Below are 26,564 nucleotides of genomic sequence, written 5' to 3' on the forward strand. Positions count from 1 at the left end.
TCTGTACATTTATACAATTAAAAGGCATACAAAACTGTACATTGTGAAATACTGCCAGTACACACCGGATTCGTGTTTCTGCACAGTACAAATGAAATCATCTTACTGTCTGTGGAGCATTAAGCATAAAAATGTTCTACATCCAAACAAAGAAACAACTCCTCGATTTTTTTTTTCTTGTGTACACTGAAAATAAGTACTTTTTAATTACATAATACAAATCTGACAAAATATGTTCAAAATAATCCATATGTAAAACATATAAGCAAAACAAACTTCTACAAAAATTTTCCCTATAAAAGTTGCCAAAAATCGGCTACCATTGCACACAAACGACTGTGTCAAACATTTAAAAAGCTTCTCATATTGTGTGCAGCTGCAAGAACACCGGGGTATTGCAACAAGGACTTTAAAAAAACAAAATCTGCAAAAACATACAGTATGAAAAAATAAAAAAGGCTATTGAGTTTCTTCAAAGGGTAGAAAAAGATGCATTGATTTCAGCTCCATTTTTGCTTACATCCCTCTGCTTCCAATATACTGTAAATCAAGATCTGTCTGTCAAGAAGCGTACGAGATGATTCTTTTTCAGCTTTTCAATTCCCACAAACCTATATAATCACATAATAGGTATTTCTTATTTATGAAACAAATTTCTTTGAAAACATTAGCACTCAAGTGTTTTGTCAACTGTTTACATTTACAATTAGTAAAGCAGCAATTTATTACGTTGTTTATTACAATTACAGTTCGTAGAGCTGTTTAGCTGTTTACATTTAGAATTAGTAAATGTTTTATTTACAGAATTTCATGTGAGGTTTACTGAAAAGCATCCTGAAAAATCCTTCATGCTTCCTGAACAGTCTTTGGTTACTCACAGAATGACCATAACTGTTTTCTGCTGCTGCTTTTCACAGATTACGGCTTTTACAAGATGCGTGTGTCTGTTGTGATGCTGGGCTTAAGGCAGCCTAGAACTGGACCTCACCTCCAAATCCTATTTGTGTGTGTGCTGTGATGGGGAATGACACATGTTTCATATTCCCTCCACAGCGTTTCCACATGTAAGTGTACTACCCACTGCACATGTTCTATTGTGTTTTGCATATCCTACACTGTCCATTCAGAACCTAAGTGAGTCAGTACATTCAACAAAAAACAATGCAGTACATTTTTTCTCTTTGGCAATTAAAGTGAGTTCAACCCTGACTGTGACTATTTGTAGCCCACTGTATACACATGTTCCAGTCATATATGTTTTCCGGTCAAGAAGAAGAGCGGCCGGTCCTCCTTGGCGTTGGCAGTCTGGAATTCGTCGCTGAGCCTGAACCTCCATTCCTCCTCCAGCTCCAGCCTGCCCACCGTCTGCCTCAACGAGCTACGATCTGCACTGATGACACACAGAGTCGCACCTACAGGGAGGCAGACAGGAGGGAGAGGGATAGAGACTTTAGCTATGATATGAAAATCAAACTGACTGTGGGACTTTAGGCATAATTCACTTTTTATTTCTAAAATTAAGAACACATGTTTCATGAACTTGTCCAAGACTTTCTGGACACAAAGATCATGAATCTTGATTCTTCAGTTAACTTCCTCTTCTGTTTTCAATTTCAAGCAATTAAACAAATGTTGCTCTAGCAAATGGAGTACAGCTGCTGCTAGACGTGCCAACCTCTTGGTCTTGGTGATGTCTATTAATAATTATGCTACTGAGTCAAAATGAGTTTGGAACTGTTTATTTCTTTATTTATTTTTTTGGGCATTTTTTGACTTTATTTAATAGACAGTAGAAATACAGACACCATATGCGTATGTGAGGAGAGAGGGTTGTGGGATGCAACAAAGGTCACTGGCCAGAATTTAACCAGCAATGTGGGAGTTATATTTTATGCATCCTAACCACTCAGCCACAGGACACTGATATAGTGTTTTTGGTCACTAAAATCCTACATGTAGCACTTTTAGGCACTCAGAATGATATCTAAGATATCATGTACAGCCTACTTAGGACAGTACTTGTATTCTTAACTACATCATTTCATATGTGTTACATATTACACATATTTTTCTGCCATCTGCATTTCATGTGCCCTTGTACCTTTGAGGAAGGTGAACTTCTTGAGGAACCCAGGAGTCACAAAGGAGTCAGCAAAACAGAGGAGAAGGCCGCTGAACAGCAGCCCTGTGGTACCGATGTTGACAGAATGAGGTCTGGAGCTCACAAAACACACCGTCACCTGGAGGAAGCAAGAAGAATGTGACTTTAAGAAAGTGTATGTTGGAATTTATGGGCATATGAACTCAGAGTGAGTTGAGAGGTTAATAATCTACCACAAACAAAGAGGCTGTGGTTCCTCCTCTTTTTGTTTGAAACTATGTCCATATGAAGCTCAAGTCTCTCTATCCACATGCTTGTGTGTTTGAATGTGCGTGTGTGTGTGTGTATGTGTGTGTGCTGTGTACCTCTGGTCCCAGGTTGAGGTAACAGTCCACAGACAGTACAGGGTGTGTGTAGTTCTTGGTGCTCAGTGGAAACAGCTTCTGGCTGGTGTGCTGGAGATATTTTTCCAGGAGGAGCTGAGCAGGTGTGGCCAAGAACAGGTGCTTGCTGTCTGGGGCACACACGTACTGTGAAGGCCCCACGGAGGTGGGAACATCTGTCATCTGGAGAAATTTCAAACTTTTGTTTAATAACATGGGTATATACATTAATGGGTATAAATCGAAGCTTGCATTAAACATTTATCACTGTATACCATTGCTCATCAATGTGGATTTGTGTTTTCATCAACATCTACCTTGGTCTTGATAATAAACGTCCTGTAACCTCCTATGGCGATCTGCTTCTTCATGACGCTGAAGCCGTTAAACCTGCAGACGAGCAGTCCGGCGCTGTGTAGCCTCAGGGTGAAGTCCACGTCATGACAGGTGAAGCGGTTCTGGTCGTACTGTATGTTCTGACTTCGGTCCACATTAAGGAGGAGGAAGTCATGAAGGTGACCTCTAGAGAAAGGCTCCCTCTGTCTATTACCTGGTGAAACAAACAAAATTTACTCAAAAGCCAGAAAAGTCTGTTTTATATTCTACTTTATTACAAAAAGATTTTACGTGTTTGTTGTTGTGATTCATAAAGTTGCTAAAGATTCCAGTCAAAATCACATTTTATTACTTCAAGTGTACGATGTTAAAAGATTACTGTCTGTCAGCCTGAGCTTTACAGTTTCAAGTTTTTACTGGAAAATGCCCAGTCATTCCTGGTCTTGAGGCTCAATATTACTGGTTATCTGAGGCTGCACAGGGTCTTATGGAGATATAGCTTAGAGCCAGACATATATCTTTTAAAAAATCTGTAAAATCTTAGAGGTAAACAACCACTGAAGAGATGAAGACATAACAATCTTTATCTGCAGCTGAGATCTGAGGCATCTACAACAAGTACAATCTGCACAGAACTGTTGAAGGTAACTTCATGAACATACATGACCATATTGTTTATTAGTTTGACATATCTTGTGCAGTCCAGTACAGCAGTCTTACATTGAAGTTCTATAAAATTTCTTCTTGGTGAAATTTTGAATTTATTTACTGTTACCTTTTCTAGTATTTACAAAGTCTAAAATACTGCAAAAATGCTCCTTGGATTTCTGACATTGTGACCCCTGACCTGTGACTCCTCGGCTGCTCCACTTCCTGATCCCACACAGCCCATAGTGGGCCAGGTCTGGACAGGCCTCCATGTGCTGTAAGACCTGCTTCAGTGACACAGCGTGCTCTGCTGGGCCACTAAAAACAACAAGTAAACAGTATCTATGTCAATAGGAACTAATTACACATATGTTTACTTATAATGCAAGCAACATCTATTTTGTCTTTCATTATTATCAACAGAAAAATAGTGTCTGTACGTACTTGCGAGCGTCGAGATCCACTGTGTTCCACATAACACAGGAGTCATCAGCCAGGATGATGAAGGGCCAAACGTCACCTGCCGGGCCGCCTCCCTCCAACCGTCGACTGCGCTCCAGCTCCAAGTTGTGATATGAAAGCTCTTTAATCAGGAAGTGGGCAGCACCTGCAAAACAACCGTGATCTGTTACTAAAGTGGTGGGATATGAGATCAACAGTGTGCATCGAAATTTCAGTATTTCTTAGTGAGAATTCTCTGCACCGCTGTGTTGGAAATGCACTTAACTGAAGAAATTCCTACATACAAATTCATAGCAGCAGTAACATACCTATTCCAGCTCCATTGAAGACAGTGGGCAGCACCAGCATGATGTGGTTGGGCCAGTACTTTTTATAGACCGCCATCTCATACTCTTTGACCACCAGAATATGGAGATGTGAGGCTCCATCCATAGCATGGTACAGGTTGAACAGACCATGCTCATGGCGGCCAGTGGTTGGAGTGAAGATTGGACTCTTGATGCAGTCTGGACTCTGGAAAAGTGAAGAAAGTGACTTATGAAAGCATTACTCTTACATACTACAATTTAACACAATCTTGAAAAAGGTGAGGGAAATTGAAACCCAATCATTGCCATGACTTTGCCTTTGGTTGTAGGCTAGCTAAATCATTCCAAGTAATATCTCCTCTGATAGGAATCGCATGTACATATATTTTTATAAAAATAAACAGGAACCACTGGGATACAGTAAACCATTTTTGCAAAGTACATAGTACAGCCTGTAGCACCATCTTGTGGAACAACCAGGATGTTGCACTGTGCCGAACCATACAAATCACTGCATTAGGGCAATTATGGTGGGTGCTTAAATTACCTTGGAATGACAAAACTACAATAGGTCATGGGAATTTCAGCAACAAAGAGTAAGATAGAATTTAACATCAGAATTTTTTTTTTTTTTTAACTAAAACCACACATTTTTCCCTCTTTATTCCAGTTTCTATTTTCAGTGTTGTGAGATACACAGTAATAGCAACATTTAGGCACATTTACTGTCAGGGCACAAAGACTCTACCCTAACAAACTACTATCACCATCACTATTGGTTCTGGAGCTAATAATCTAATCTTATTCTACTGCTGGATTATTAGTAACTCTGGATATCAGCGACTGGAAATGATTATAGCTGAGATTCAGTGGTTTTAGTTTCCCTGACACAGGACTTACCCAATCAGAAGTGAGAGGCAGCCGCATGCTCTCCAGCTGGCCTCCTGGTTGACTGAAGCTGAAGTAGTGCTCTTTAGACTTTGGGATGATGAAGTAGAGCTGGATCTCTTCCCCAAGCAGCAGATGGGTGAATGTGAAGGCATGTAGCGTTGACTCATACATCTGAATTATGATTAGAGAGCACTGTCACATTTATATTTCGAAAGCAGTTTGAGGGTCATTTATCAGACTCAGTGTTTGTATGAGTTATGCTGACCTGGTATCTGGGGTTGAATCCCAAGTACTGATGACACTGTTCACAGTGATGATAGGTGTTGTAGGCTGCGTATTTAGACAACTTGATCCTAGATGTCCGCCTACGAAGGTACACTTCCTCCTGACGCACAGGGTTTCCTTGGGAAGACAACAGAGGAAAGGACAAAGACTTTAGCACAATATTAAGGTAAGAATTAAGAAAAAACATTTAGAGAATATGAATGTTCTGTGAATACGGTCATGGTTGTGTGTTAATACATTGACTTGTGTGCCAGTGTGTTCTTCAGACTGTGCTTACCCTCAGCACTGGGTCTATAACCAGGGCAATACACAGCACTGATATCATCATATTTGGGGTCATGGATGGTGTAGTCAAAGGGCATCGTCCTCATAATGTCTGGGTTGGGCCAGGGAGCATTGGGCGGGTGGTACTGCACCCCCTCTGCCTGGGCACCTAAATACACAACAAGTTTACAAGTGTATTAGAATCTATTCTGGACACTTCCTGACAAAATCCTAAATATGATCTTGAACACTGAAAAAGAGAAAAAGATTGGGAAACTGTGGAAAACAGAAAATGAAGTGGAGTAGTGGGGTCTCAATGATTTAGATGCTGTAGGTGACAAATGGTGGCTACTGCGGCAAATATACTGACTGTAGTTGATGTCCTCTTCATCATAGATATCCACCTCCATTAGTCTTATCAACATCCGAGACAGAATACCCAGGAAGTGCAGGTACGCTCCTGTCTTCCCCACCTGACCATGGAAACAATGAAGGGAAAAGAGTTCAAATACACAGTATAACATGAGCTGGAGTTTAAGTAAAAGAAAGAAATAAAGACATAAAAAACCTGTGGGGGTCCACTGAGCAGCAGCCTGCGAGGGTGAAAGTTGTCGCTTCGTCCTTCAGTGCGGTTGCTGCTGTCCATGTGGTGGGAGCGAGGGACCGTCCACTGACGATAATACAGTGACTGCTCTGTACATGTCATCATCTTACTCAGCAAGGGCCTGCACACAGAAGACGATGCACATAATTGCATTTCTCTGACCGTGACTTTTATTGTGAAATGTGACATGCATCAGGCAGGATGAACTAAATCATCTGAAGTCTACCGTTCAGAGTTTGGATTTTCTGACACTACGCTTATTAGAGCCTAAATGTATTTTGTTTAAACATTCCGACCAAAGAGCAACTGTTATTTTTCATTCAATTCCACAACGATTTAAAAAGAGAAATTTTTTTATTTTTTTATAACACGCCAGGGTATAAAAGAATATGTGTCTCTTTTACCTGAAGCTGCTTGCCCATGCGACAGACATGTGTGGCAGGAATGAGGTGCACCGTGGAAGCCCGCTGCTGTCACTGGCTGTGATAATATCGTAGAGGGCACGTGGGAGGAGCACAGAGGGCGGGCGACTCACTCCCCGCGCCCAGGAACAGCTCAGGTGAGGAGAGGAGGCTCGGGGGGACAAAGAGCCAGAGGAGGTGGATTTTGAGTGTGCGTGACGAGCCTGAGCGAGGGGAGGTGGCTGAGTTTGAGGGTTGGGTGTTTGCGTCTGCGTTTGACTTTGAATTTGGGATTGTGGCTGCAGCTGGGAGATTGTTTGGGCCTGGGAGTAACTTTGAACTTGAGGTTGGGTTTGGTGTTGTGTTGTAGATTGAGGATGTGGAAAAGACTGAGTTGAGGTCTGGGATTGACATTGAGTCTGTGATTGTGAGGGAGATTGCACTGTGTCCACGATTCCTCTCTGGACATTTGGAGAGGTGGTGCTTTGGGCAGAGAGGGGATCTACAGCTCCACTGTCTGGGCATGACTGGAGCTGCTGACTGGATGACAAAGGGGAGTCCCCTGGACATAGAGAGTTACAGGAAAACAACAAATCAGCCACCAAATCAGATGAGATCACCCCTAAAACAGCAGCCAGACATTTTATGTATTTTAAAATCTCAAAGAACAGATCATGTTGATGTGGATCTCATCTCACCGTTCTCCTGTCCCTCCTCCTCCTCATTATCAGTGCTGCTGAGTTTTTCAGCATCACTCTCCAGTAGGTCACTTCCTGGGCCGGGGTTGTGCGGGGGTCGTGACTCGGCCCTCACTAGATAAGCAGCCAGTCCAAGCTCTTGTTCGAGTGTGGTTCGCTGAAGGTAAGAGCAGCTTATCACCCGAAGGTCACAGTACTTCAGGGACCTGTAAGTACAAGTAATTCACATGACATTTATTACAGCTTCTAGCTTCTGTGGCTGTGGTAGAAACGTGTTATGCATCAAGCCTATTTCTCCCTGCAACACTTGGGAACAAAGTTTTTAGGGTCAAAAGTAAGGGGGATAAGATCAGAGCTCAGTGTTTCTACCTGGGCAGTGATTCTCCCAGGGGTTCAGCTCCTGACAGGATCAGGATGCAGGGAAGGGCCTCCAGCTCCAGGTAGGTACAAGGAACCCAGTCAGAATCCTGGATCTTCAGCCATGTCTGCTTGACACACAAACACAGGCACAGACAGCATACAGTCAGTGTCTATCCATAAAATAATTTATCCTACATTCCAAGATATTATAAACTACTCTCTCACTTTGATCTGATCAGTGAAGGTCTGTCCAACATTCAGAGCTTGGCTGGGATTTCCAAGTATGATTTCAAAACACTCCTCCAGACCCAGCTGTCTCCGCACTCTGGACAGCCGTCGATGGGCCCATGCAGCCAGAGCCAAAGAGGGGATCCGCAGCAGGACCATGTGACCATGGTGGGCGGGACATTGCTGGGCAGCAGTGAGCAGGGATTGTACAATCTCCAGGGTCTCCACAGAAGTGTGTTTGTGAAGATTGTGGGAGCTGCCGATTCTGCCGGATGTAGCCATCAGAGCTACGCAGTAGTGTTGGATCAGGACTGTAGTCCGGATCACAGCACTGTGCAGCTTAGGGAACCTGGGAGAGAGGGAAGAGATTTTAAGGGCTTCTGCATTTTTGTGTAAACCTGCAAGTCACTTAAACTTAAATCTTTGCGTAGGTGTAGGTGTAGGTGTAGATTAAGTATTTGTGGTTGTAAGCTACCTTTCTTCCAGGGCAGATGCCATGCTTTCAAAGGAGGAATCATAACGCATCAGGGGCAGGCTGCTCCCTGAACGAGTCGATTCTAAAAGCTCTGACACACCAAAGTACCGCGTCCTCTCGTGATACAGGTCCACATCCTAGAGACACAGCCACACAATGTTATGGGAACACACACATCGAAGTGATTTAAGTGCAAACTCTCAGTCAATCATCTGTGTCAATCTCCAGATACGTGCTGCTAATGTGTTTTAGTACTAAAATCAAAGCCTGTATCACACAGTTGACTCTTACGTTACTGAATGCAGAGGGCCAGTGGATCTCGTTGTAGGGGCTGATGCGGGTGTACTGTGTCTGAAGAGCGAAGGGGAAGGAGGTGACGTGGAGAATTAAGATGTTCGGAGCATCTCTGACCTGTCGGGAGTTTAACAGCTGGTCCACCAGACCCAAACCACCGTCTGAGCTGCTGTAGGATGCACTGAGAGATGCAAAGAGACAGAGACACAGAGACTGATTTGCTTTGGTTGATTTGTTGATGCTATTGTTGTAGTGGGCTGCTGACAACAACAACAACAATGGCGCAATAAAAAGGGAACATTAATCACACCTATTTTTCTCTTTCCTTCATAACATACCTGCTGATGTCCCAGTGGGCGTGGTCATGGACCAGGATGTAGAGTGTGTAGGAGTTGCTGTGAGCTTCCTGAATGAGGCTGTCAATTCGTGCCTGAGCGCTCTGGTCCATCTTGACCACATAACGCTCAGCATCTCTTTGAGACACACACTCCTGGTCTAAACTCCCAAGCTCCTGAAGGACACCTGAGATATACAGACAAAGGGAGAGAGAAGCGCAGGTCCACATCAGAACACATCATGCTGTAGGCACACACACATTCTCTTTTAGAAATACAAGGAGCTTACCGGAGCTCCAGAGGTGGAGCACAGTCTGTTGAAATGTGACCTCGGAGGGTGGGACCAGGATGAGGAAGCTGACCCTGTCGAAGGAGCCCAGGTCCAGGTTCTGTGTGCTGGAGTCCGCTATAGCACAAACATGGGACAGCAGCTTTCTAGCCACTGCCAGTTGGATGGGACGAACCTCACGCCACTCTACGGAGTATTCTGCAAACACAAACGCAAATTCATATCATACTCAATCAAAGATTTTTTAAAACATTATGATTGTCCTGGTCTCAACTGCGCATGTTTGCTGACACAAGGAGGAATGGAAATACAAGCGGCTGTAATTTCAGGTTCCATGTTCAACAGCAAATCAAATTCACCCAGGAAGAGTTTTAGCAGCAAGCAATATGATTTTGACGAAATGTGACTCTCAAAACTATGAAACTGTATGAATTATAGCTGTGGTTACCTGATGAAACCTGTACATGAAAGTACAGTATGCACTTCAACCTGTGTGTCTTACCTGAACAGGTGTCTTTGGGACTTGAAGCCCTCTCTTTAGGACTGGGTGAGTCTTTTGAACACTGTGTGAGTGTGTCTTTCGGACTGTGCGTGTCTTTTGGACTGTGTGTGTTTTTGAGACTTCTGTCTTCAGTTGATTCCTGACTGCTGGATAGAGGAGATGGCTCGCTGCTGTCCACGGTGGCTCTATCCAGGAGGGAATCCATATCACCATCTAGAAAACAGAAAATCACACAACACGTTGGTGAATTATGACTAAAACACACTGAATACTATAATGCACACACAAACGTGCATGTAAATCAAAAGGCGGACAGTCAGTCACACCTTGCCCAAGTGAGTTGCAGAAGTGGATGAGATCCTGGGCAACACCAGTTGAGAGCTGGTGGTTGATTTCTTTCAGGCCCTCGTTGGGAGAATACATACTCTCTGCCAAGGCACGACATTGATGTTTGCCTGCAACACCGACAAAAATACATAGAATTAAAATCCTAATTTTAAACGCTTAAAGCTTAATTTTTATGTTAAATTCCCCAAACTTGACAATATTCATACATGCACAGAAAATCACAGCTCCCACCTGTGACTACAACACAGGATTGTGTTTCCTGTCCTGGTGCAGTGACAATAATGACCACATAGTTGGTGTTTTCAAGCCGTCCCTCCATCAACCTGCTGAACGTTTGTTGGAGGCCTTGAGCCAAAGATCTGATCTGCTCCCCTAACACTACCACGCCCTCTCCACAGGATGACGCAGCCAGCTGGGCGAGCCAGGGAAGCTGGCTGGGAGTCAGGGGTTGTTGGCTCTGGTGAGGTAAACTGAGGTACTGGGGGAGCCCAGGCAGGGTGGAGGGGGTCTGGAGACAGGGTAAAAGAAAATGAGAAATTTGGTAATTAATAAAATCTTATTCTATCTTGTCATTAGTATATTTTTCTTTGAATTCCTCCTCGAAGAGGACAGCAATGACTGAAAAAAAGAATGCTTCGCTGTGCTAATAAGCTTCAAGTGAAGGGAGACTGAGTAATGCTTTCTGTGATGCCGTGAGTTGTAAAATAGTCACATATGAATCTGGATCTTAAGCTCCCCTTAATGCCAGGTTTATATTTGTTAATGCATTTGCTTATTTGAATTTTTAATTTTCTTTCTCAAACTCAATATCTGACAGTAGGACACCTCTCAGATGTCCTGTCTCACCTCTATGCCATAGTGCCTCCCTTGGGTGGCAGGTGTTTGAGGCTGCTGGTACTGTCTAATCTCACTGAGGTGAGACTCCCTCCATGACCTCATGAATATCTGCTCCAAGTCTTCAATCAGGGGCACTTGGTCAGGGCCTGAGGAATATAGGTGGGAGACAAAAGAAATACTTAACATTTTTTTATTCAGAGGACCACAGAGTTGTTTAATGGAATAAGTTTTTTTAGTGATAAAGCCAAAGCTTGGACAAACTGGTATTCTAAAATAAAAAATGCCTCAATTTGTCCATACAGTAACTAATAAAGTAATTAAGTAATCATTCATTTATTCACAGATTTATTAACTACCTGCCTCCTAGTGGCCATTATGAGGCACAGCAATGATATCCTGATGAACTTGCCTTCTTTCTGCAGTCCTACTGAACTGTGTATGATTACAGCCTTTGTTCTGGAGGAGGCTTTTAAACTGACCTAATTGAACAAGGTAGTAAACTGTGAGTAGAATCTGCATCTCAGTGGACAGTGGCTGAATGGGTGATGGTCCATAGTGCTGGTAGACTCTGGGGAGTGTCTGGGAGCTCAGGTAACAACTCTGCAGCAGAGAGCTGACAAGCACTTCACTGACATTGCCCGTCAGCTGAGGGAGTGGGCCATGACCTGTGTCAATGAGAGGCAGACAGATAAAACAGATGAACATATGGCAGTGGCTGAGTACAACATGGACTTTTTGGTTGTTGGTAGCTCAGGTGGTAGATTTGGTTGCAAGGCCATTCATTCAGCCAAGCTCCTCCCCCTCCTTCCTGAATGTTGATGTGTCCTTGGGCAAGGTGTTAAACCCCAATATGTTCCCAATGTATGTGCATGGGAATAAATGTAAGTTCCTTTGGACCAAAGTGTCTGACAAATAAAAGCAATGTAAAACAATGATAGAAAAGCTTGACTGTTGGATGGAAAAATGAACTTCATGAAATTATGTTATAACAAACAATTTCAAACAATGCAATCAGGCAGAAACTATCTCTAAAAAAACAACATAAAAAACCCACACACTGCAGATGTTTTTATCTAAGACACTAAGGCTGTCACATGCTGTTTTTGTGATAAGTAAATTTACTATTTACTATAGATTTTATTTCGTTTTTCACAGGTGTAATGTGTTTATTTCAGTAACAGTACAAAAGTCTGACACTGCAACAAACCCAGAGACCAGGATCAAGTGGTGGGAAAATGCAGCTCTATCTATTCCCAAGGGTCAATAGCAGGGAGGAACAAAGAGCAGTCAAAGTGGAGGAAAAGACAGGAAATGACAAAATGGGTGGTTGGTGAAAAGCTGACAGGCCATGAATATGGAAAACAGAAAGGAGAAAAGGATGAAGGTACATACACTACACATGGGAAGTGGTTGAGGCCTAGGAAAGATAGAGAGGGAAGGTGGATGAGTTGACAGGTGACACAAAGGGGTGAGAAGGGTGGAGGGGAGGAGATAAAGGGAGGGGAGAAAGGCTGAGAAACAGCCTTGGGTGTAGGCTGACCTCTAACCTGTGATTCGAGGTGAGCTACAACCATCTGTCCAGTGGTTACTGAAAACCTCACCTGTTCACCTGCTTGAGAAAGTACTGACAGCAGGGTGGACATTGATCACCACTCACCAGGTAGTCAATAATGACTCTGACTACTAGTATAAATAATCACATATAGATGCAGTCTATCACTGCATGTACTGTACTGTAGGTCTGGCAGTGTAATCCTTTGTGTATGCCCGACAGAAAAGCAGAAAAAGTGCATTTTATTATTCTTAATCACTAACATAATTGGTCATCTAACCTTTGAAGATGACAGGCTGCAGTCTGCAAGTGTGTAGCAGCTCATCAGGCACTGTTACAGACAGCCCTGGGGGAGAAAGTGGGGTTGAGGACCCCTGTGATGAACTCAGCGGGGCAGCAGTCTCTGGATATAGTAGGTAAGGGAGCAAAGAAGTACATTTACATTTGAGCACACACACTAACACATCAAAACACCATTTTGTCGACAAATTTAACATTATATGAATATAATTTTCTCGAATGTTTCTCCCTTTGTTATTTACCTCTATATACTGTATATTTTTACCTGCTCTGGTTCCATTTGTTACAGCAGAGGACATGGATAACGTTGACAAGGCCGATGAAGATGGTGGTGTCTTCACAGTGCTCTCTGGCAGACTGTTGGCAGATGACTCAGGCGACCAGCCCTTGTGCCTCTTCTTTGGGGGTCCAGCATTTGCATGTGGCCCTGGAGTATAAAAAACAAGAATATGTAATGTATTAGTTTTAGTTTTTTTTTGCTGGGATGTTTTTTTTAAGTGCCACATTTTTCTCCATCTTAATTTGAAACTGAGCTTTTTAATAAATTCCTTTTTCATTCAAGTAACCCACAAATCAACAGAAAATACAGTAAATGTTTTAGGATGGACTTGATACAGTAATGGAAAACAGCAGCATTTTAGTCATACATTAACCTGTCTCTTCCTCTTCCTCTCAAATGTCTGTTGAAATGCAGTAAAGGGAAGACACATAAAAGGCCCACTTGTTAAAAGGGCCATGAAAAAAAAAAACACAACATTGACAGGAAGGAAGCTTTTCATTCAGTGAGAAAGCAGGAAAAAAAGACTGAGACAGAGCGAATTTTACAACCCTGGTTTATAGAGGTGACAGACTGAGGGAGAGGGAGGGAGAAAGACAGAAAGAGAGACCGAGGAGAAAAGAAGGAGGGAGACATTTAGTGCCCCAAGTGTTGGCAAATGAAAGAAGGCAAAACAAAGGACAACCCCCAACACACAATGCAGCTGGCTCCTGTATAGCAGGGGTGTTATACACACACACAAACACGCACGCAAGCACACACACACACACACACACACACAGATTTGCATCGTGAACAGCCTAACCCAAACCCTAAGCATAACCTAAACCATAACAAATTTATGCCTAACCCTAATCTTAACCTAACCTGAATTCCCACCTTACCCTCAACCTTAACCAGGACCTCAGAAATAATGTTTTGTTTCATCAGGACCAGGCTTTGGTCCCCATAAGGACTAGTGGTCCCGACAAAGCCAGTGTTTATACTGGAAAAGGTCCCAAAGAGGTAATAAAAATGCATACACACACACACACACACACTGATGGGTGCAACCCTTCCTTTCAGAGGTGTGAAGAAACCCAGGGGAGGGGCTTAATGACAACAAATACAAACTGACCATGTTTACATAATCACAAGAAGCAAGGTAAGAATGAGACATCAGGTTAAAGTAGGAAATCATGTAATCATGCAACATAAACTATGTAAACTACAACAGTCTGATAACTTTAAAACTCCAGTTTACATGTAGCTAGTTGTTGGGGTATCAGATTTTTTCCCCTATTTAAAACCATAGTTTTGAAGAGTTCTAGCATATTTCAGTTTTAAGTTAATTATTGTATAAGAAGTTAATATTGAGGAATCTATTTTTTGTGATATTTAAAATTCACAGTGTTTAGATTTATGAAATAGCTCTTATGTGCTTGTGTATAGGAAATAATAATGAGAAATATCTCTAACGTGAACATTTTGCTGGTTTAAGTTTAATGCGAAAATGACAGATATTCTTTCTGTTGGGTGTAACTGTCACGTGAACACCTTCACAAGTTTTCTTTAAGCATAACTCAATTGACATAACGAAACGAAAAAACTAATCAAACTGTCATATACGTATATCTATTTTTCTTGATGATAAATGCATTAAAGCATTATAGTCACCAGAGTGCACATATAATACCTGTAACTGAAGGTCTCCCGGGCCCTGATTGATTTAAAGGTGGCTGGGTGATAGGGGGAACAGCATGGTTGCCATTTGTCAGTGAGTGGGGAACATCAGTTATTTGTGGCAGCCCAGTGGGGTCCACATGTGATCCTGCTGTATGCAGAGGGAGAAAGAAACTGCATTAATAACATTAATTATTCGACTTAAGTACCCTGACTTTTCATGAAACAGTAATAAATATTACTGTGATAATTACTTACTGCTTTTGTATTCTGTTACTGCTAATTTTGGCAAAACACAGAGGTGTGTTAAAAGTTATTGCTTTGCTGGTAAACTAGATGCTGTAGTCTGAAACCATACAAACACTTCTTTGTGCATGTACCAGCTGGTAGTCAAGTGTGTCATCATTTATGTGTGTTTTCTGTTACCTGTGTAGCTCCCAGGTGTGTGTGATGCCAGGTTTGGGGGCTGTTCATCAGATGTTACATGACCTTCTGAGAGGCTGGACCCCATCTGTCTTATCCTGCCATCTGAAACACATACAGACACACAAACTAGGTATTTTGATATCCAAGAAGTGGAAACTTGTCTTTGCAGTACCAAGGTTATCATAATAACCTTTTTCTTGTGCATGTGTGTGTTTCTGGGCATACATATGTAGGAGCTCTGGAGTAACGACAGAAGCCGAAGCAGAGAGGCAGCAGGGAAACGAGGGAAAGTGAATGACTGGTATGTATGGAATTTAAGGCATGTGATAGATAGATGACAGATGACTTGTTACACTCAAGACTGTCTCCCTACCAAGCAACAGGAGTAAAGGATTAATTAAGTGGAAACAACAGAAACACTGAGGGGAAACAATATCTACAGGATTAGTGTCCTTTAACAAAGGGTTTTTCAGGTGGTGTCCTTTAAAACCATTTTAATTTGACAGGTTACCTCCAGGACGTGGCCTCTGTAAACACTCTGTATTCTAACCTTTCACCTGTCCTTCAGGCTTTACTACCTATTCATCTGGTCAGACCTGTACACCCATAGTTTCTAGATCACTACAGCTCAGATTTTTACACTTGTTTAGGAGAATACAGGGCTTAAATTAGACACATTGTGCTTGTGAACTAGTGAAAGCCCAACCTTTGACCTCTCACTCAAATCCGTTATTTATGTTTTTCATTCTTCAAAAATGATTCCTTCTTCAAAAAATGATGTAAGTACCGGACTGTGGCAATAATGCAGAGATGGCAGAGTATAATTAACACCTGATTCTTCCTGGCATCCTTGCATTCTTTCAGTTAATTAACTCCTCCATATAGTCACCTGAAGGAGGTTTTTCATTTGTAGGCTCCAACACCATCACCTGGCTGCTGAAAAATAATAATGCATGACTGTGCCTACAGAAAAGATAACCCTTGACACTTGACCACACTTTATTTTTCTGTATTATAGTAGAATGCCATCTGTCTTTGGCTGCAGCAAATCGATGTTGATGCTAAAAATGCATTGACATCAATATTTTAAACCAGTACAATTATTTTTATTTTTTATTTCTTCTAAAACATTTCAATTAATCATAACAAATGTATTTCACTAATATCAATGCAGAAGTCAATAGTCAATACACCATTTATAACTTTTGCTATTCACAAGACAAGAGGTTATAATACGCCCTCTGAGCAGCACTACTTCTTCAGGGCAGACTGGATGCTACAATGACTTGGTATCGGAAAATGATGAGACAGTCCAACCTTGCTGGCGCTCGCTGGTTAGCATGCTAACTTCAGTGGAAGAAAAGAAGTGATAGAAATAGAAGCAAAACAAGAGGGTTGCTTCCCAGTGCTGGAGACAGTTCTCGGTGAGTAAAGGAACGAGGTTTGATGCTGAACTTGCAGCATTTCCTCTAGACTGGTAAGTAAATAGCTGTTAATGCTAATGTCGGCTATGTAGCAATAGCAAAACTTACAAATAGCCCCTTTAAATGAAACGTCAAAATGGTCGCTAGATTAATAGAAAAATAGTTGTTAGCCCTATATTTATAATCCACCCCTCCACTGCTAAGCCATCAGTTCATCAGTAATCAGCTGTGTTTAACAACATGCCCTAATGCACCCACTGATAACATATAATAGTGGATTCCTCCTTACCCCACCCTGTTTCTGCATGTTCTCCAGGTGGTGCATCTGCAGCTATAATGAGTGATCAGTTTTGTGTGCCCACTGGGCTACCTGCATCTCAGCATAGTATCAAATGGGGCCACCCATGCTTCTTGTTTTGTGTCCATGAACACAGTCTATGACTGATTATACTACTGATTATGTATGTTTTTCTTACAATATGTTGTGTTCAAGCTAAAATCAAAACAAACCACATTTAGAATCACCTGCTGAATACAACACTTGTATCCGTCTCTTACCATGTCCCCTCCAGCAGATGGGAGCTCCTTTGACCAGCACGCCCTGGTTGTTTCGGTACAGATGGTACTTCAAGTGCTTCTGTTTCTTGGGCTGGGTGCTGAGCTTCAGGTTAATGTGGTTGGAGAACTCTGTGAAGTAACGAAAGCCTTTCTCTCCACAGCCCATACAGTTCCCTGAGAAGCCTGGAGGGAGCACATATACAGAAAATGTATGATTACAAGAGAATGGATTCTATGTGATCCTACGGTATCACACATGTAACTGACTGGATAAAGTCACAAATGCATCACAGTGCAACTTTAAGCAAGGGTGTTTTTCTTTTCCTGTGTATGTCTCCTGCCTCACCCAGCAGTGCATTGCGGCCCCGTTCGTCTGGCAGGAAGCGGCGGTCCACAGCACACACTAGGAGTGTCTCGGGGAGGGAGGGGGACTTTACCCCCACCAACATGAATCCAGGGGGAACATCCAAGGGATCTGATGCCAATGAGGGCAGACGCAGGTCCCTGCCTGCCTGACAGAAGCCTGTGGGAAGAACAAAGACAAATTTTCTTTAGCTTTTACATTTAATTTGTCTTATTACAGCATAAATAAGATACAGCATGCAGACAGCTGACCTGGTGCTGATTCAACCTTTATCTGTTGTCACTAAGATATCTTGTACAGCCGAATCACAAACTACCCAAACTACAAGCGTCCTTTAATACACCTGGGTCTGCTTTGCAGCTCCGGCTAAAGAGCATATGCAAATATGAGAGTGTTTCACACAGAGCCAAACCTCGCAAACTGACTGACTATCAAGCAGAATATACAACCAATCACAATCATCATATCTCCCTTTGTCATTTGTATGATCCTCCCTGAAATCAACAGCACTTGCATGAAGGAGGTAAACCCTCATAGCACAGGGAAAATTTTTATGAGCATACATGTGTGTATGTGTACAAACCATCCGTGGTGCAGCATCCCTCAGGTGGGGGCTTCATTTGGTAGGGTATTGGTGGGCTGTTTGACTCTGAGCCATCTTCATCATCCTCATCATCATTCTCTGTACGGCCTGTTGAGGACATATACAAAAAAATGCAATTCTAATGGTAAACAAGAGTGACAGTGCAGTGACAGATTCAACAGAGTGTACGTGAAAAGCAAAGATATTAAGAGGATCTTATTAAACTTTGGTTGAATTTCAGTGATCTTTGCAGGAGCTGCAAGCTGATTTTACTTTGTGTTATTCTGTTATCCTTCAAAAGCAATTTGAGACACAGATGCCGGAAATGTTTACACTGTTTTGCTGGACTCAATGTTCATGCAACCCACCATCATGTGCCAGTGGCTGCTCTGTCTCGAGGTATAGCTGTGAGAAGACAGGTCGGGGAACTACAGTATTTGACCTCAGTGATGCCTCAATGGAGTTATGGAGAACCTCCTCGAAGCGCGTGGTCCGCAGCTGGCCTGCATAGGAGTTCCCCATTGATGTCCTGCAAGATTCAGAAGACACATGGAAGTTGACGGTACTTTGCTTTTTTTACATTAACTATTTACCAAACTCCCAATGTGTTTTCCCACTTCAAGTTTTGCACCTAAACTGCACTTAAAGTTGTGCTTTGCTGCTTTCAGACACTGTAAGCACAGATTGACGTCTTTCTGTTCTGCTATGTGGTGTAGTATTACTGTCAGTTTCAGAATTGGAAAGAAACAAGAATAACAGAATCTATCCCAGGGATATCTGTAACACTCTACTTTGGAGAAAGCCGAAAAAACTGTCACAGTAAAAAGGATTATGTATGTGATAACAGACAATATACATTGAAAGCCTGCTGGTTACATTTGTTGAACTGCTCTGACAGTGAGAACTAATTCAGTATTAGTATTAAATCTAAGCAACAAATGCACGCATGCACTCCTATATTTAACCATATTATAAATATGAGCAGACACAAACACTGAAAACCAGATACACATCTACACACACAGAAGCACACACAGGCCCCACACACACATAAACAGTGGTTACTAGTGGATGGCATCTGTCCAGACAGCATGCCATAAAATCAGCTTTACTGACAGAGTCAGGACACCCTGACCTAGACTCCACTCCCTCTCTCTGTTTTTCTACTTTCTCTCTCTGCAGCTCCCTCCCTCTCTCTGTGTCTCTCTAGTTTTTTCCCTGGTTCGCCTCTCTCATCCGCTCTGAAACAGATGGGAATCCCCTGAGAGAAAGCAATTCTTGTATGGTTCCTCAAAAGGATATTGCATCAGTTATTTATTTAATTTTATATTCTTATTGTTCTTAAAAGGTATGTTAAACAGCAACAGAAAATGTGATAGATATTTAGCATTTTCAAATATTTTTGAACAATGCACTCTGCTGCATTATTTCTCTTAATGACGTTACTGAATATGCAGAGTAATGCATCTCACTGCTGCCATCTGTATTTTCAAAAATACATTCATTGCTTGTATAAAGATAAAACACTGAATAAGTGTGTAATAACCAATGACCAAGGTTTCCGTCTGAGCCAAAGCTGTGTTCAGTAAACAAACTGGGTCAGTGAGGAAGAAAATAACAAGGTTGGATTGTTAACACCAACTTTATCCCCCTTCTCTAAACCTTTGACTGCCCATATGCTGGTTAACACACACACACACACACACACACACACACACACACACACACACACACAAGATGCTACATATGACTGACTGACAAACCTGTTCACATGAGACTCAATGCTGAGTCAGAAACCGGCAGCTCAGCCTAATGAAAAGACTGGCCTGTCAGATTACAGACTTAAAGCTGTCTGTGTCATGCTCAGATTGGTGCACTAAAGGCAAATAAATTAAGTAAATTGTCACCACAACGATGCATTAAATTACAAAGTCACACATTACATCTCTAAAAAGCAAAAACATTTACATTTGTTATTTAATTCTAAAGTTAAGACTTTTTAACAGTAAAAATTTTGCATTCTGCAGGAAACAGCTGAACAGGGAACAATGAGGCTGAGGAAATATGAGCCTAGTATCTGCTCTTTCAACAAGTCAGGTCTTTTACATGACTCTACATTTGACTTCGGAGTTGTTATTTACTTATGCTCCACAGCCCCCTGTTAGTTCTATAACACCAGATATAGGTAGGGTCCCTCAGCTGACCTCTGGGGTGAACCAGGAAGTAGCTGAAGTCTATTCATATTTTCTTGGCCCCATTGAATTATGTGGTCCACTAACTAAGTACATACTGAGACACTAAAATACCATGCTTATAAAAAAAATACAACTTTTTATTTTAATGAAAGACAATTGAATTTGTTCATTGTTTCAATCACAGCACCTGTAACATTTCATTAATACATTTTAATTTAAATTCAACAAAATCATGGATGATGAAACAAAAAAATAGCATGGCCATCCTCTGCTGTAAGAGATATTAGCAAAGCTTGCTAGAACTGAACTTACACCAATTCTTTTGTCAGAAAATGACCAATTTAGGGCTCTGAAATTTAAAATATCAGCTTTGTGAAAAGGATAAAGCACGACATCAGCTCTAAATGCTGCCAACAACACTAGTAAAGATTTTCTCTAAACATCTGCATATTAGAAATATTGTAATATTCTAACTCATATTGAAGATAAACACACACTTACTTACTTTCTCTCTCTCTCTCTCTCTCTCTCTCTCTCACACACACACACATACACCTAACCAGCCACCTTCTTCCTGCCTGCTTTCATATGTTAAGAAGCAGTGCAGTCTTTTAATTCTTTGCACCACTTTGCAGCGAGACAGAGGGTGGAAGACAAAAAAAAGCCCTGTCATAACACAGCCGGCACTGAGAGGAAGTAATCACACCTTCTACTAAAGAGCAGACTGATTTTTTTACAACCAGAGAAAGAGGAGACAGGGAGGGAAAGAGGGAGGAGATGAAAGCAGAGAGGTGTATTCCATCTTTTATTGAATCCTGACCAAATCCTTAACTTCTAACCAACTGTTAATCAAACAACCAAGTACCACGGGTCTAAATCTGAAGCCACTTTATGCTTTTGTTGCAGCTTTTCTGCCATTTTTTTTTTGGTTCATTGTTTAACAATCAAACAGAAAATGTTCTGCTCATACTGACAGAGGGAACAGCAGACGCAGGTATGTGTGTCTACTATAATGTTAACCAATGTGCTTTAAAATCTAAGGGCCGTCAGGAAGCAGACGAAGGATCCTCCTGCTGTGATTTTCATTGTTCAGTCACAATGCTCATCTCCATCTCCATTAAATGTACTCATGCAGTGTTAGGCTGAATTTATTTTTAAGGAATATTTGCTCCTAACAAAACCCAACAGACATGTGGCATATAGAGAAAAACATGGAGCAGAGATGACAGAAATAAGCACTAAATAAAACTTTTCAGGAAGCTTTATTGATCTTTTCTCCTCCCATCTACCCCTCCTTCCTTTCTCCCTGACACGGACGTGGGAGATCCTTTCATCTCCCTCCTCCTCTTCTCTTTCTGTCTTTCACCCTGGGGAGAGAGACACTATTGTGGTGTTTTATGACCCCTTGGATCCCCACTCCCACCACCACCACCACCGCCCTCAAACACACAAACTCGCACATTCAAACCTATAGTTAGGAAGCCTTTAAGCTCTGACCCCAAATGCACAGATTATGTTACCAAACCTTTTTTAAAACAATTTTAACACTTTTAAATGGTTCCTGTGTATTTTTTTCAGGATGCAAATGATTCACTGTTAAATTGATGTAAGAGATCTACAAAAATAAATGAAGCATGACATCTACCATTGTTAACCTTAAGTGAATCAGTGGACAAAGTGAAAATGCTTTGTTGGCATCTTACTGAATGCTACAAATATATTTCGTATTGAAGAAAGAGAAGAGAAGAAGATATGAACTGCCTAATGCGCCTACACACTTCCTATCACCACACATTATGTCCTGTTCAGCTTCTTGTTAATATATGCAAACACACATATAAGCTCTCCACTCTGAGGGCATGGATGTATTAGTTTGAGGGATGTCTCATGACCACAAGGTCAAAGGTGAGCACAGATAACAATGTTTAAGTAAGACTTTGATGTGGCCTATACTTCTGATACACACACACACACACACACACACACACACACAAACATATACAGCTGCACACACACATACGTGCACCCACACACATGCTCTCCCATGGGCTTGGGCTCTATGCACACAAAGGGCTTGTCTTGAGGGGTGAAAGGTCATCCTGGGAGAGGTCAGATAAGAACCCCAGGCTCTTTCTCTGTTGGCCAGGCCCACATACCAGTCGTACACACACACAAACAAATGCAGCATCCCTGCTATTCTTTCTTTCTGTTCAGTCTGACAAGCAGGGTTGCAGTCTCCGACCTCCACGCTGACACCTCCAACAGCAGGTCGTATTACACACACACACATGCAGACATGAACAGTTAAGTGAGTGCATGCATACAAATATGGCCAACAATGTTCGTGCAAAAGCACAAACAACAGAAACTGTTGTTGAGTGGTAACGTCATTTTTGTGTGCGTGGGTGTTTGTCCATGCGTGTGCAGGAGAGAGAGAGCGAGAGAGAGAGAGAGAGAGAGAGAGAGAGAGAGAGAGAGATAAGGCAGAGGAATGTCGAGCAGTGTCAGCTGGTCAGTGCAGCATCTCTTTCAGTCCTGAACAGCAAAGTTAAAAGAGAAAAACCTCCAGCTTTGCAGATGCTCTGTGAGCACTGACCCACAGCCAAACACATATGCAAAGGGAAGTCCTTTGTGCACACACACACACAAACACACACACACGACGTGGACCCCTCAAATGGGCTCATCACTGACCAGTGACCCACGGCAAATGCTCTCATTCACAGTTTGCTCAGCAGACACTGGATCGATACCCAGCCAGCCAACTGGCCAACTGCTCAGGCAGCCCCTCAGACGGCGTTCAGCTACTGTATATGTGCACACATTCATCCACACACTGAATTGCTCAGCTCGCGCACTCAGCTAACCAGTCAGCTCAGCTAAAACACAGAATTTCCAATCACTGACAAATCCAACTAATCATTTATGTACAATGATTTTCCTCCTTCTATACACCTACATGTAAACATGCCATCTTCACAATGTCAGTTTCTCCAGTATGGAAAATATCGTCAGCTGTGCACTCCAGCAAGACAATACAGGCAGACACACACTATGTCCTCTACCCTTAAGACTGTGTGTGTCTACATACTGTACAGTACACTATCTGCTTGAGTGTGCATAAAGAAATAGTTGGACAGCACAACAAAGCTCCAGCTCCCTGAATATTGTATGTCTGCTCAGCCTGTTGCTTTGCTATCTTGCTCCATGTCCTTGAGCAGGTTTTTTTCTCTTCTGTGCTCTCTATCCTGCATGACTCCCAGGGAACTTGTGTTGTCTACAGGCATGCAAATCTGGCTGAGGCTGCACCTTTGTAGGGGTTTTTAACATTTTGGCTGCAGGAAATATCACAAACTGTCTCTCCTGCAGCAGTAGGACTTCACACAGAAATGCAGGGGCTTGCACATACTGTGAATGCATACAAACAAACTGCAGCAACTTTTTTTCCCTCTGTATGTTTATTCGTTTTTGGCACAAAACGCTGGTCATTTAAGAGCCATAATCTCCGGGCTAATATGATATGTTTATGAAACAATATTACAAGACCTGCAATAAAAATGTATCAACAAATATTCTTTACTAATTTCCATCTGCTGAAACAACCTTTTAGAAAATAAAAAAAATTAAATGCTGCCATTTGCTGAACAGACTGATTTATCATGCAGTGCCAAGTTATCACTGCCAGCACACTAGAAGTTAAAACAAACAAACAAACAAACAAACAAAACATCAAATTTGTTACATAGGAGGAACACACTGGAAGAACTGTAAACTTTTCTATAAAACATTTTTGGTGACAGCCGAAATTGGTACAAATATAGCAGACCAGGTACAGTATGAGATGGAGGAATCACCTATTGTTACTGGAAAAGTCACACTTTGGTGAAGACTTGCATGTTACCCGTTTACAACAAGGTAACAAGGATCTGAGAGAAAAACTACACGAATAAGGAAAAAGGAGTAAATGCAACTGGTTTACATGACTCCCAAACTCCGTTACATGGATATCTGCCCTTTAAAGCGCAAAGACCACGAAGATAAAGACGAACAAAGCGTAAAATAAAAAAAACAAACACGTAGGCTCGCCTTTAAACCACACTTTCCAGCAGAACAGTCCGACTATTGAGCTAAAAGCCACAGCCACACAGTCTGACCGCTAGAGAGACATCGTGCACAGTGTGTATCTCCTAACTGCATCAGCAACAACTGCGCAGACGGCCACGGTCAGCTTCTCATCATTATGAAGGTAATGCGCTCTACCTGCAGGAGTTACCGTGAAGCCGAGACAATGACTGCTGCAGGGACTCACCTCTACAACCCAGCGGGGCGAGCCCGGTGACTACTCTCCGTATGAAGCCTGCAGGCTGATCCAACGTGGTGCGACCATGTCTCCGGCACGACACCAGCGGTGGGACTGCATGTCGCGGGTGTCATCATCTCTGATCCTCCGCTAGGAAAGGTCCCTCCCCCCCCCCTTCCTCCGTGTCAATGGTACGGTCCGAGCGGTGGTTGACTCCTCTGCCATTTACTTCGTTTTTACTTATTTCTCTGATAAGGTATATCATATCTGCGTGGTTACATCGTGGTCAAAAGAGCAGGCAAAAACACAACGAGGTGAGATGAATGCCACTGAGAACCACCAACGATGCCTCAGATAATTAGAAAACACTTCATGTCTTGATAATAGTAAATAGCCAACAGCAACTGTGACAGACAGACCAAGTCAGTGGGCTGAGGAGTTTTTGATGAGCATGTTTCCCCCCCTCGTTTCCCCTTTTTTTCCTGGGTCTGAGCATACATGAATGGTCGATCATTGAAATCAGAAGGACTACAGTTTGCAAGCTAATTCATCAAATAATCCACAGAGAAATGATTGGCAACAATGTTGATAATTAATTCACTTTTTTTTTTGTGGTAATTTTTAAGGGAAAATGTTGAGCATTCACTGGTCACAGCTTCTCCAGTGTGAGGTTTTTGTAGCTCACTTTTCTTTCATGCCACTCAACTGAGTATTGTGGCATTTTGGTTGAATCAAGCAAGCAATCCAACAACATGTGGGCTACGGGAAATTATAATGAATATTATGGGTATTTTCACCGTTTTTCCACCGTCCTTTTTAGACAAAATAATTCATCAATCAGTAAAGACAACAATCGATAGATTAAATGATAGGCTGATAAAAAAAAAAAAAGTAGTTGCAGCCCTACAAGGGGCCAAACTATTTTTTAATGAATGAAATTAGGACCTGTACATTTTTTCTCTCATCACCTCAAACCCTCAAGTGTTTTTCAGTCACCCACGTGTCATAAGTGAAAAGACCAACCGTGCATCAGAGCAGAAAGTGTCTACAATAACACAGTTTTATCCAATTCACAGTAGAGTTGAGGCATAACTATGTTAGAGCAGGCCAGACAGCTTATTGTTTTTTTTTTGTTTGTTTTTTATTTCTTTATTTATTTTTTATAAAGGGTGAGTGATATGTATATAGGAATGTGACTTGAGCACATTAGCGTGTATTCAGTGTGGGTAATCAAGTAGCTGAAGACTTTTTCATGTTGCCTGTACCAATAATTGTAGGCTTTAAAATAAGAATAAAATTAGCTATTGCTACATATTTCGAAGCATTGGTTTTAGTAGTTTTACATTTTTTCTGTATATGGAAGCTACTGAAATTTGCACGAGATGGAAATTAGCCGACAATAAATTAAGTCAATTTATTTACACAGCCCAAAATAACAGATTTGTCTCAGAGAGCTTCAGAGAGCGTCTGAGGAAGATTCCCCACATTCACACACGGTAAACTCCACATGAAAAAAAAAAAAAAAAAAAGAAGAGCGATCTCCTCTGAGCAAAAACACGGTAAAAGTAACAACAAGATCCAACGTAAATGTGCGCAAATGCAAAAGTGTAGCACTTCACTCTGCGATCCAGGTCAGTCCGGTGAATTAAAATAGTTGAACTCCTGACATCACGTCACTTATAGACGTGTGTCTCCCTCTGCTGGACCGAAACTGGGCCTACAGCGTACACGCAGCGTCACATCACAATCTCATAGGGAAATATCCTTTCACCCTCACATGTCGTTTGTTGGCCTATAACTGTATAACTTTTCAAAAGTAGTTTTAATTAGTAAGACCACACTGATACCATACTTATGCTAAATGTAGCCGCTGA

The 26,564-nt window shown here is 41.9% G+C and overlaps 1 protein-coding gene across 3 annotated transcripts; it reads right to left on the bottom strand.

The window, feature by feature from the left end:
- On the bottom strand, positions 1-25,424 carry greb1 (growth regulating estrogen receptor binding 1). 3 transcript variants are annotated; one of them, XM_071489995.1, is made up of 34 exons: positions 24,664-25,424; positions 18,564-18,724; positions 18,196-18,303; positions 17,595-17,771; positions 17,249-17,431; positions 15,267-15,368; positions 14,854-14,991; positions 13,167-13,328; positions 12,882-13,004; positions 11,529-11,714; positions 11,059-11,195; positions 10,444-10,720; positions 10,191-10,319; positions 9,865-10,077; positions 9,363-9,560; positions 9,077-9,260; positions 8,736-8,919; positions 8,445-8,581; positions 7,967-8,318; positions 7,751-7,866; positions 7,382-7,587; positions 6,687-7,245; positions 6,247-6,403; positions 6,049-6,151; positions 5,692-5,847; positions 5,395-5,531; positions 5,139-5,300; positions 4,239-4,443; positions 3,913-4,075; positions 3,668-3,786; positions 2,802-3,034; positions 2,467-2,667; positions 2,102-2,240; positions 1-1,412 (listed from the first exon to the last, which is right to left on the bottom strand). In XM_071489995.1, the coding sequence occupies exons 2-34, from the start codon at positions 18,715-18,717 to the stop codon at positions 1,249-1,251; spliced, it is 5,964 nt and encodes a 1,987-aa protein (XP_071346096.1). In that variant the 5' UTR covers positions 18,718-18,724; positions 24,664-25,424; the 3' UTR covers positions 1-1,248. The 3 variants fall into 3 exon arrangements, with proteins under 3 accessions (XP_071346096.1, XP_071346097.1, XP_071346095.1); XM_071489996.1 differs by having other exon boundaries at positions 14,854-14,988; positions 24,651-25,424; XM_071489994.1 differs by having other exon boundaries at positions 24,651-25,424.
- Between the last annotated feature and the right edge of the window lie 1,140 nt (positions 25,425-26,564).

Source organism: Trachinotus anak, unplaced genomic scaffold (genome assembly GCF_046630095.1).
Source record: "Trachinotus anak isolate AG129_WGS33_773 ecotype Australia unplaced genomic scaffold, CSIRO_AGI_Tana_v1 ptg000011l, whole genome shotgun sequence".
Classification (NCBI taxonomy): Eukaryota; Metazoa; Chordata; class Actinopteri; order Carangiformes; family Carangidae; genus Trachinotus; species Trachinotus anak.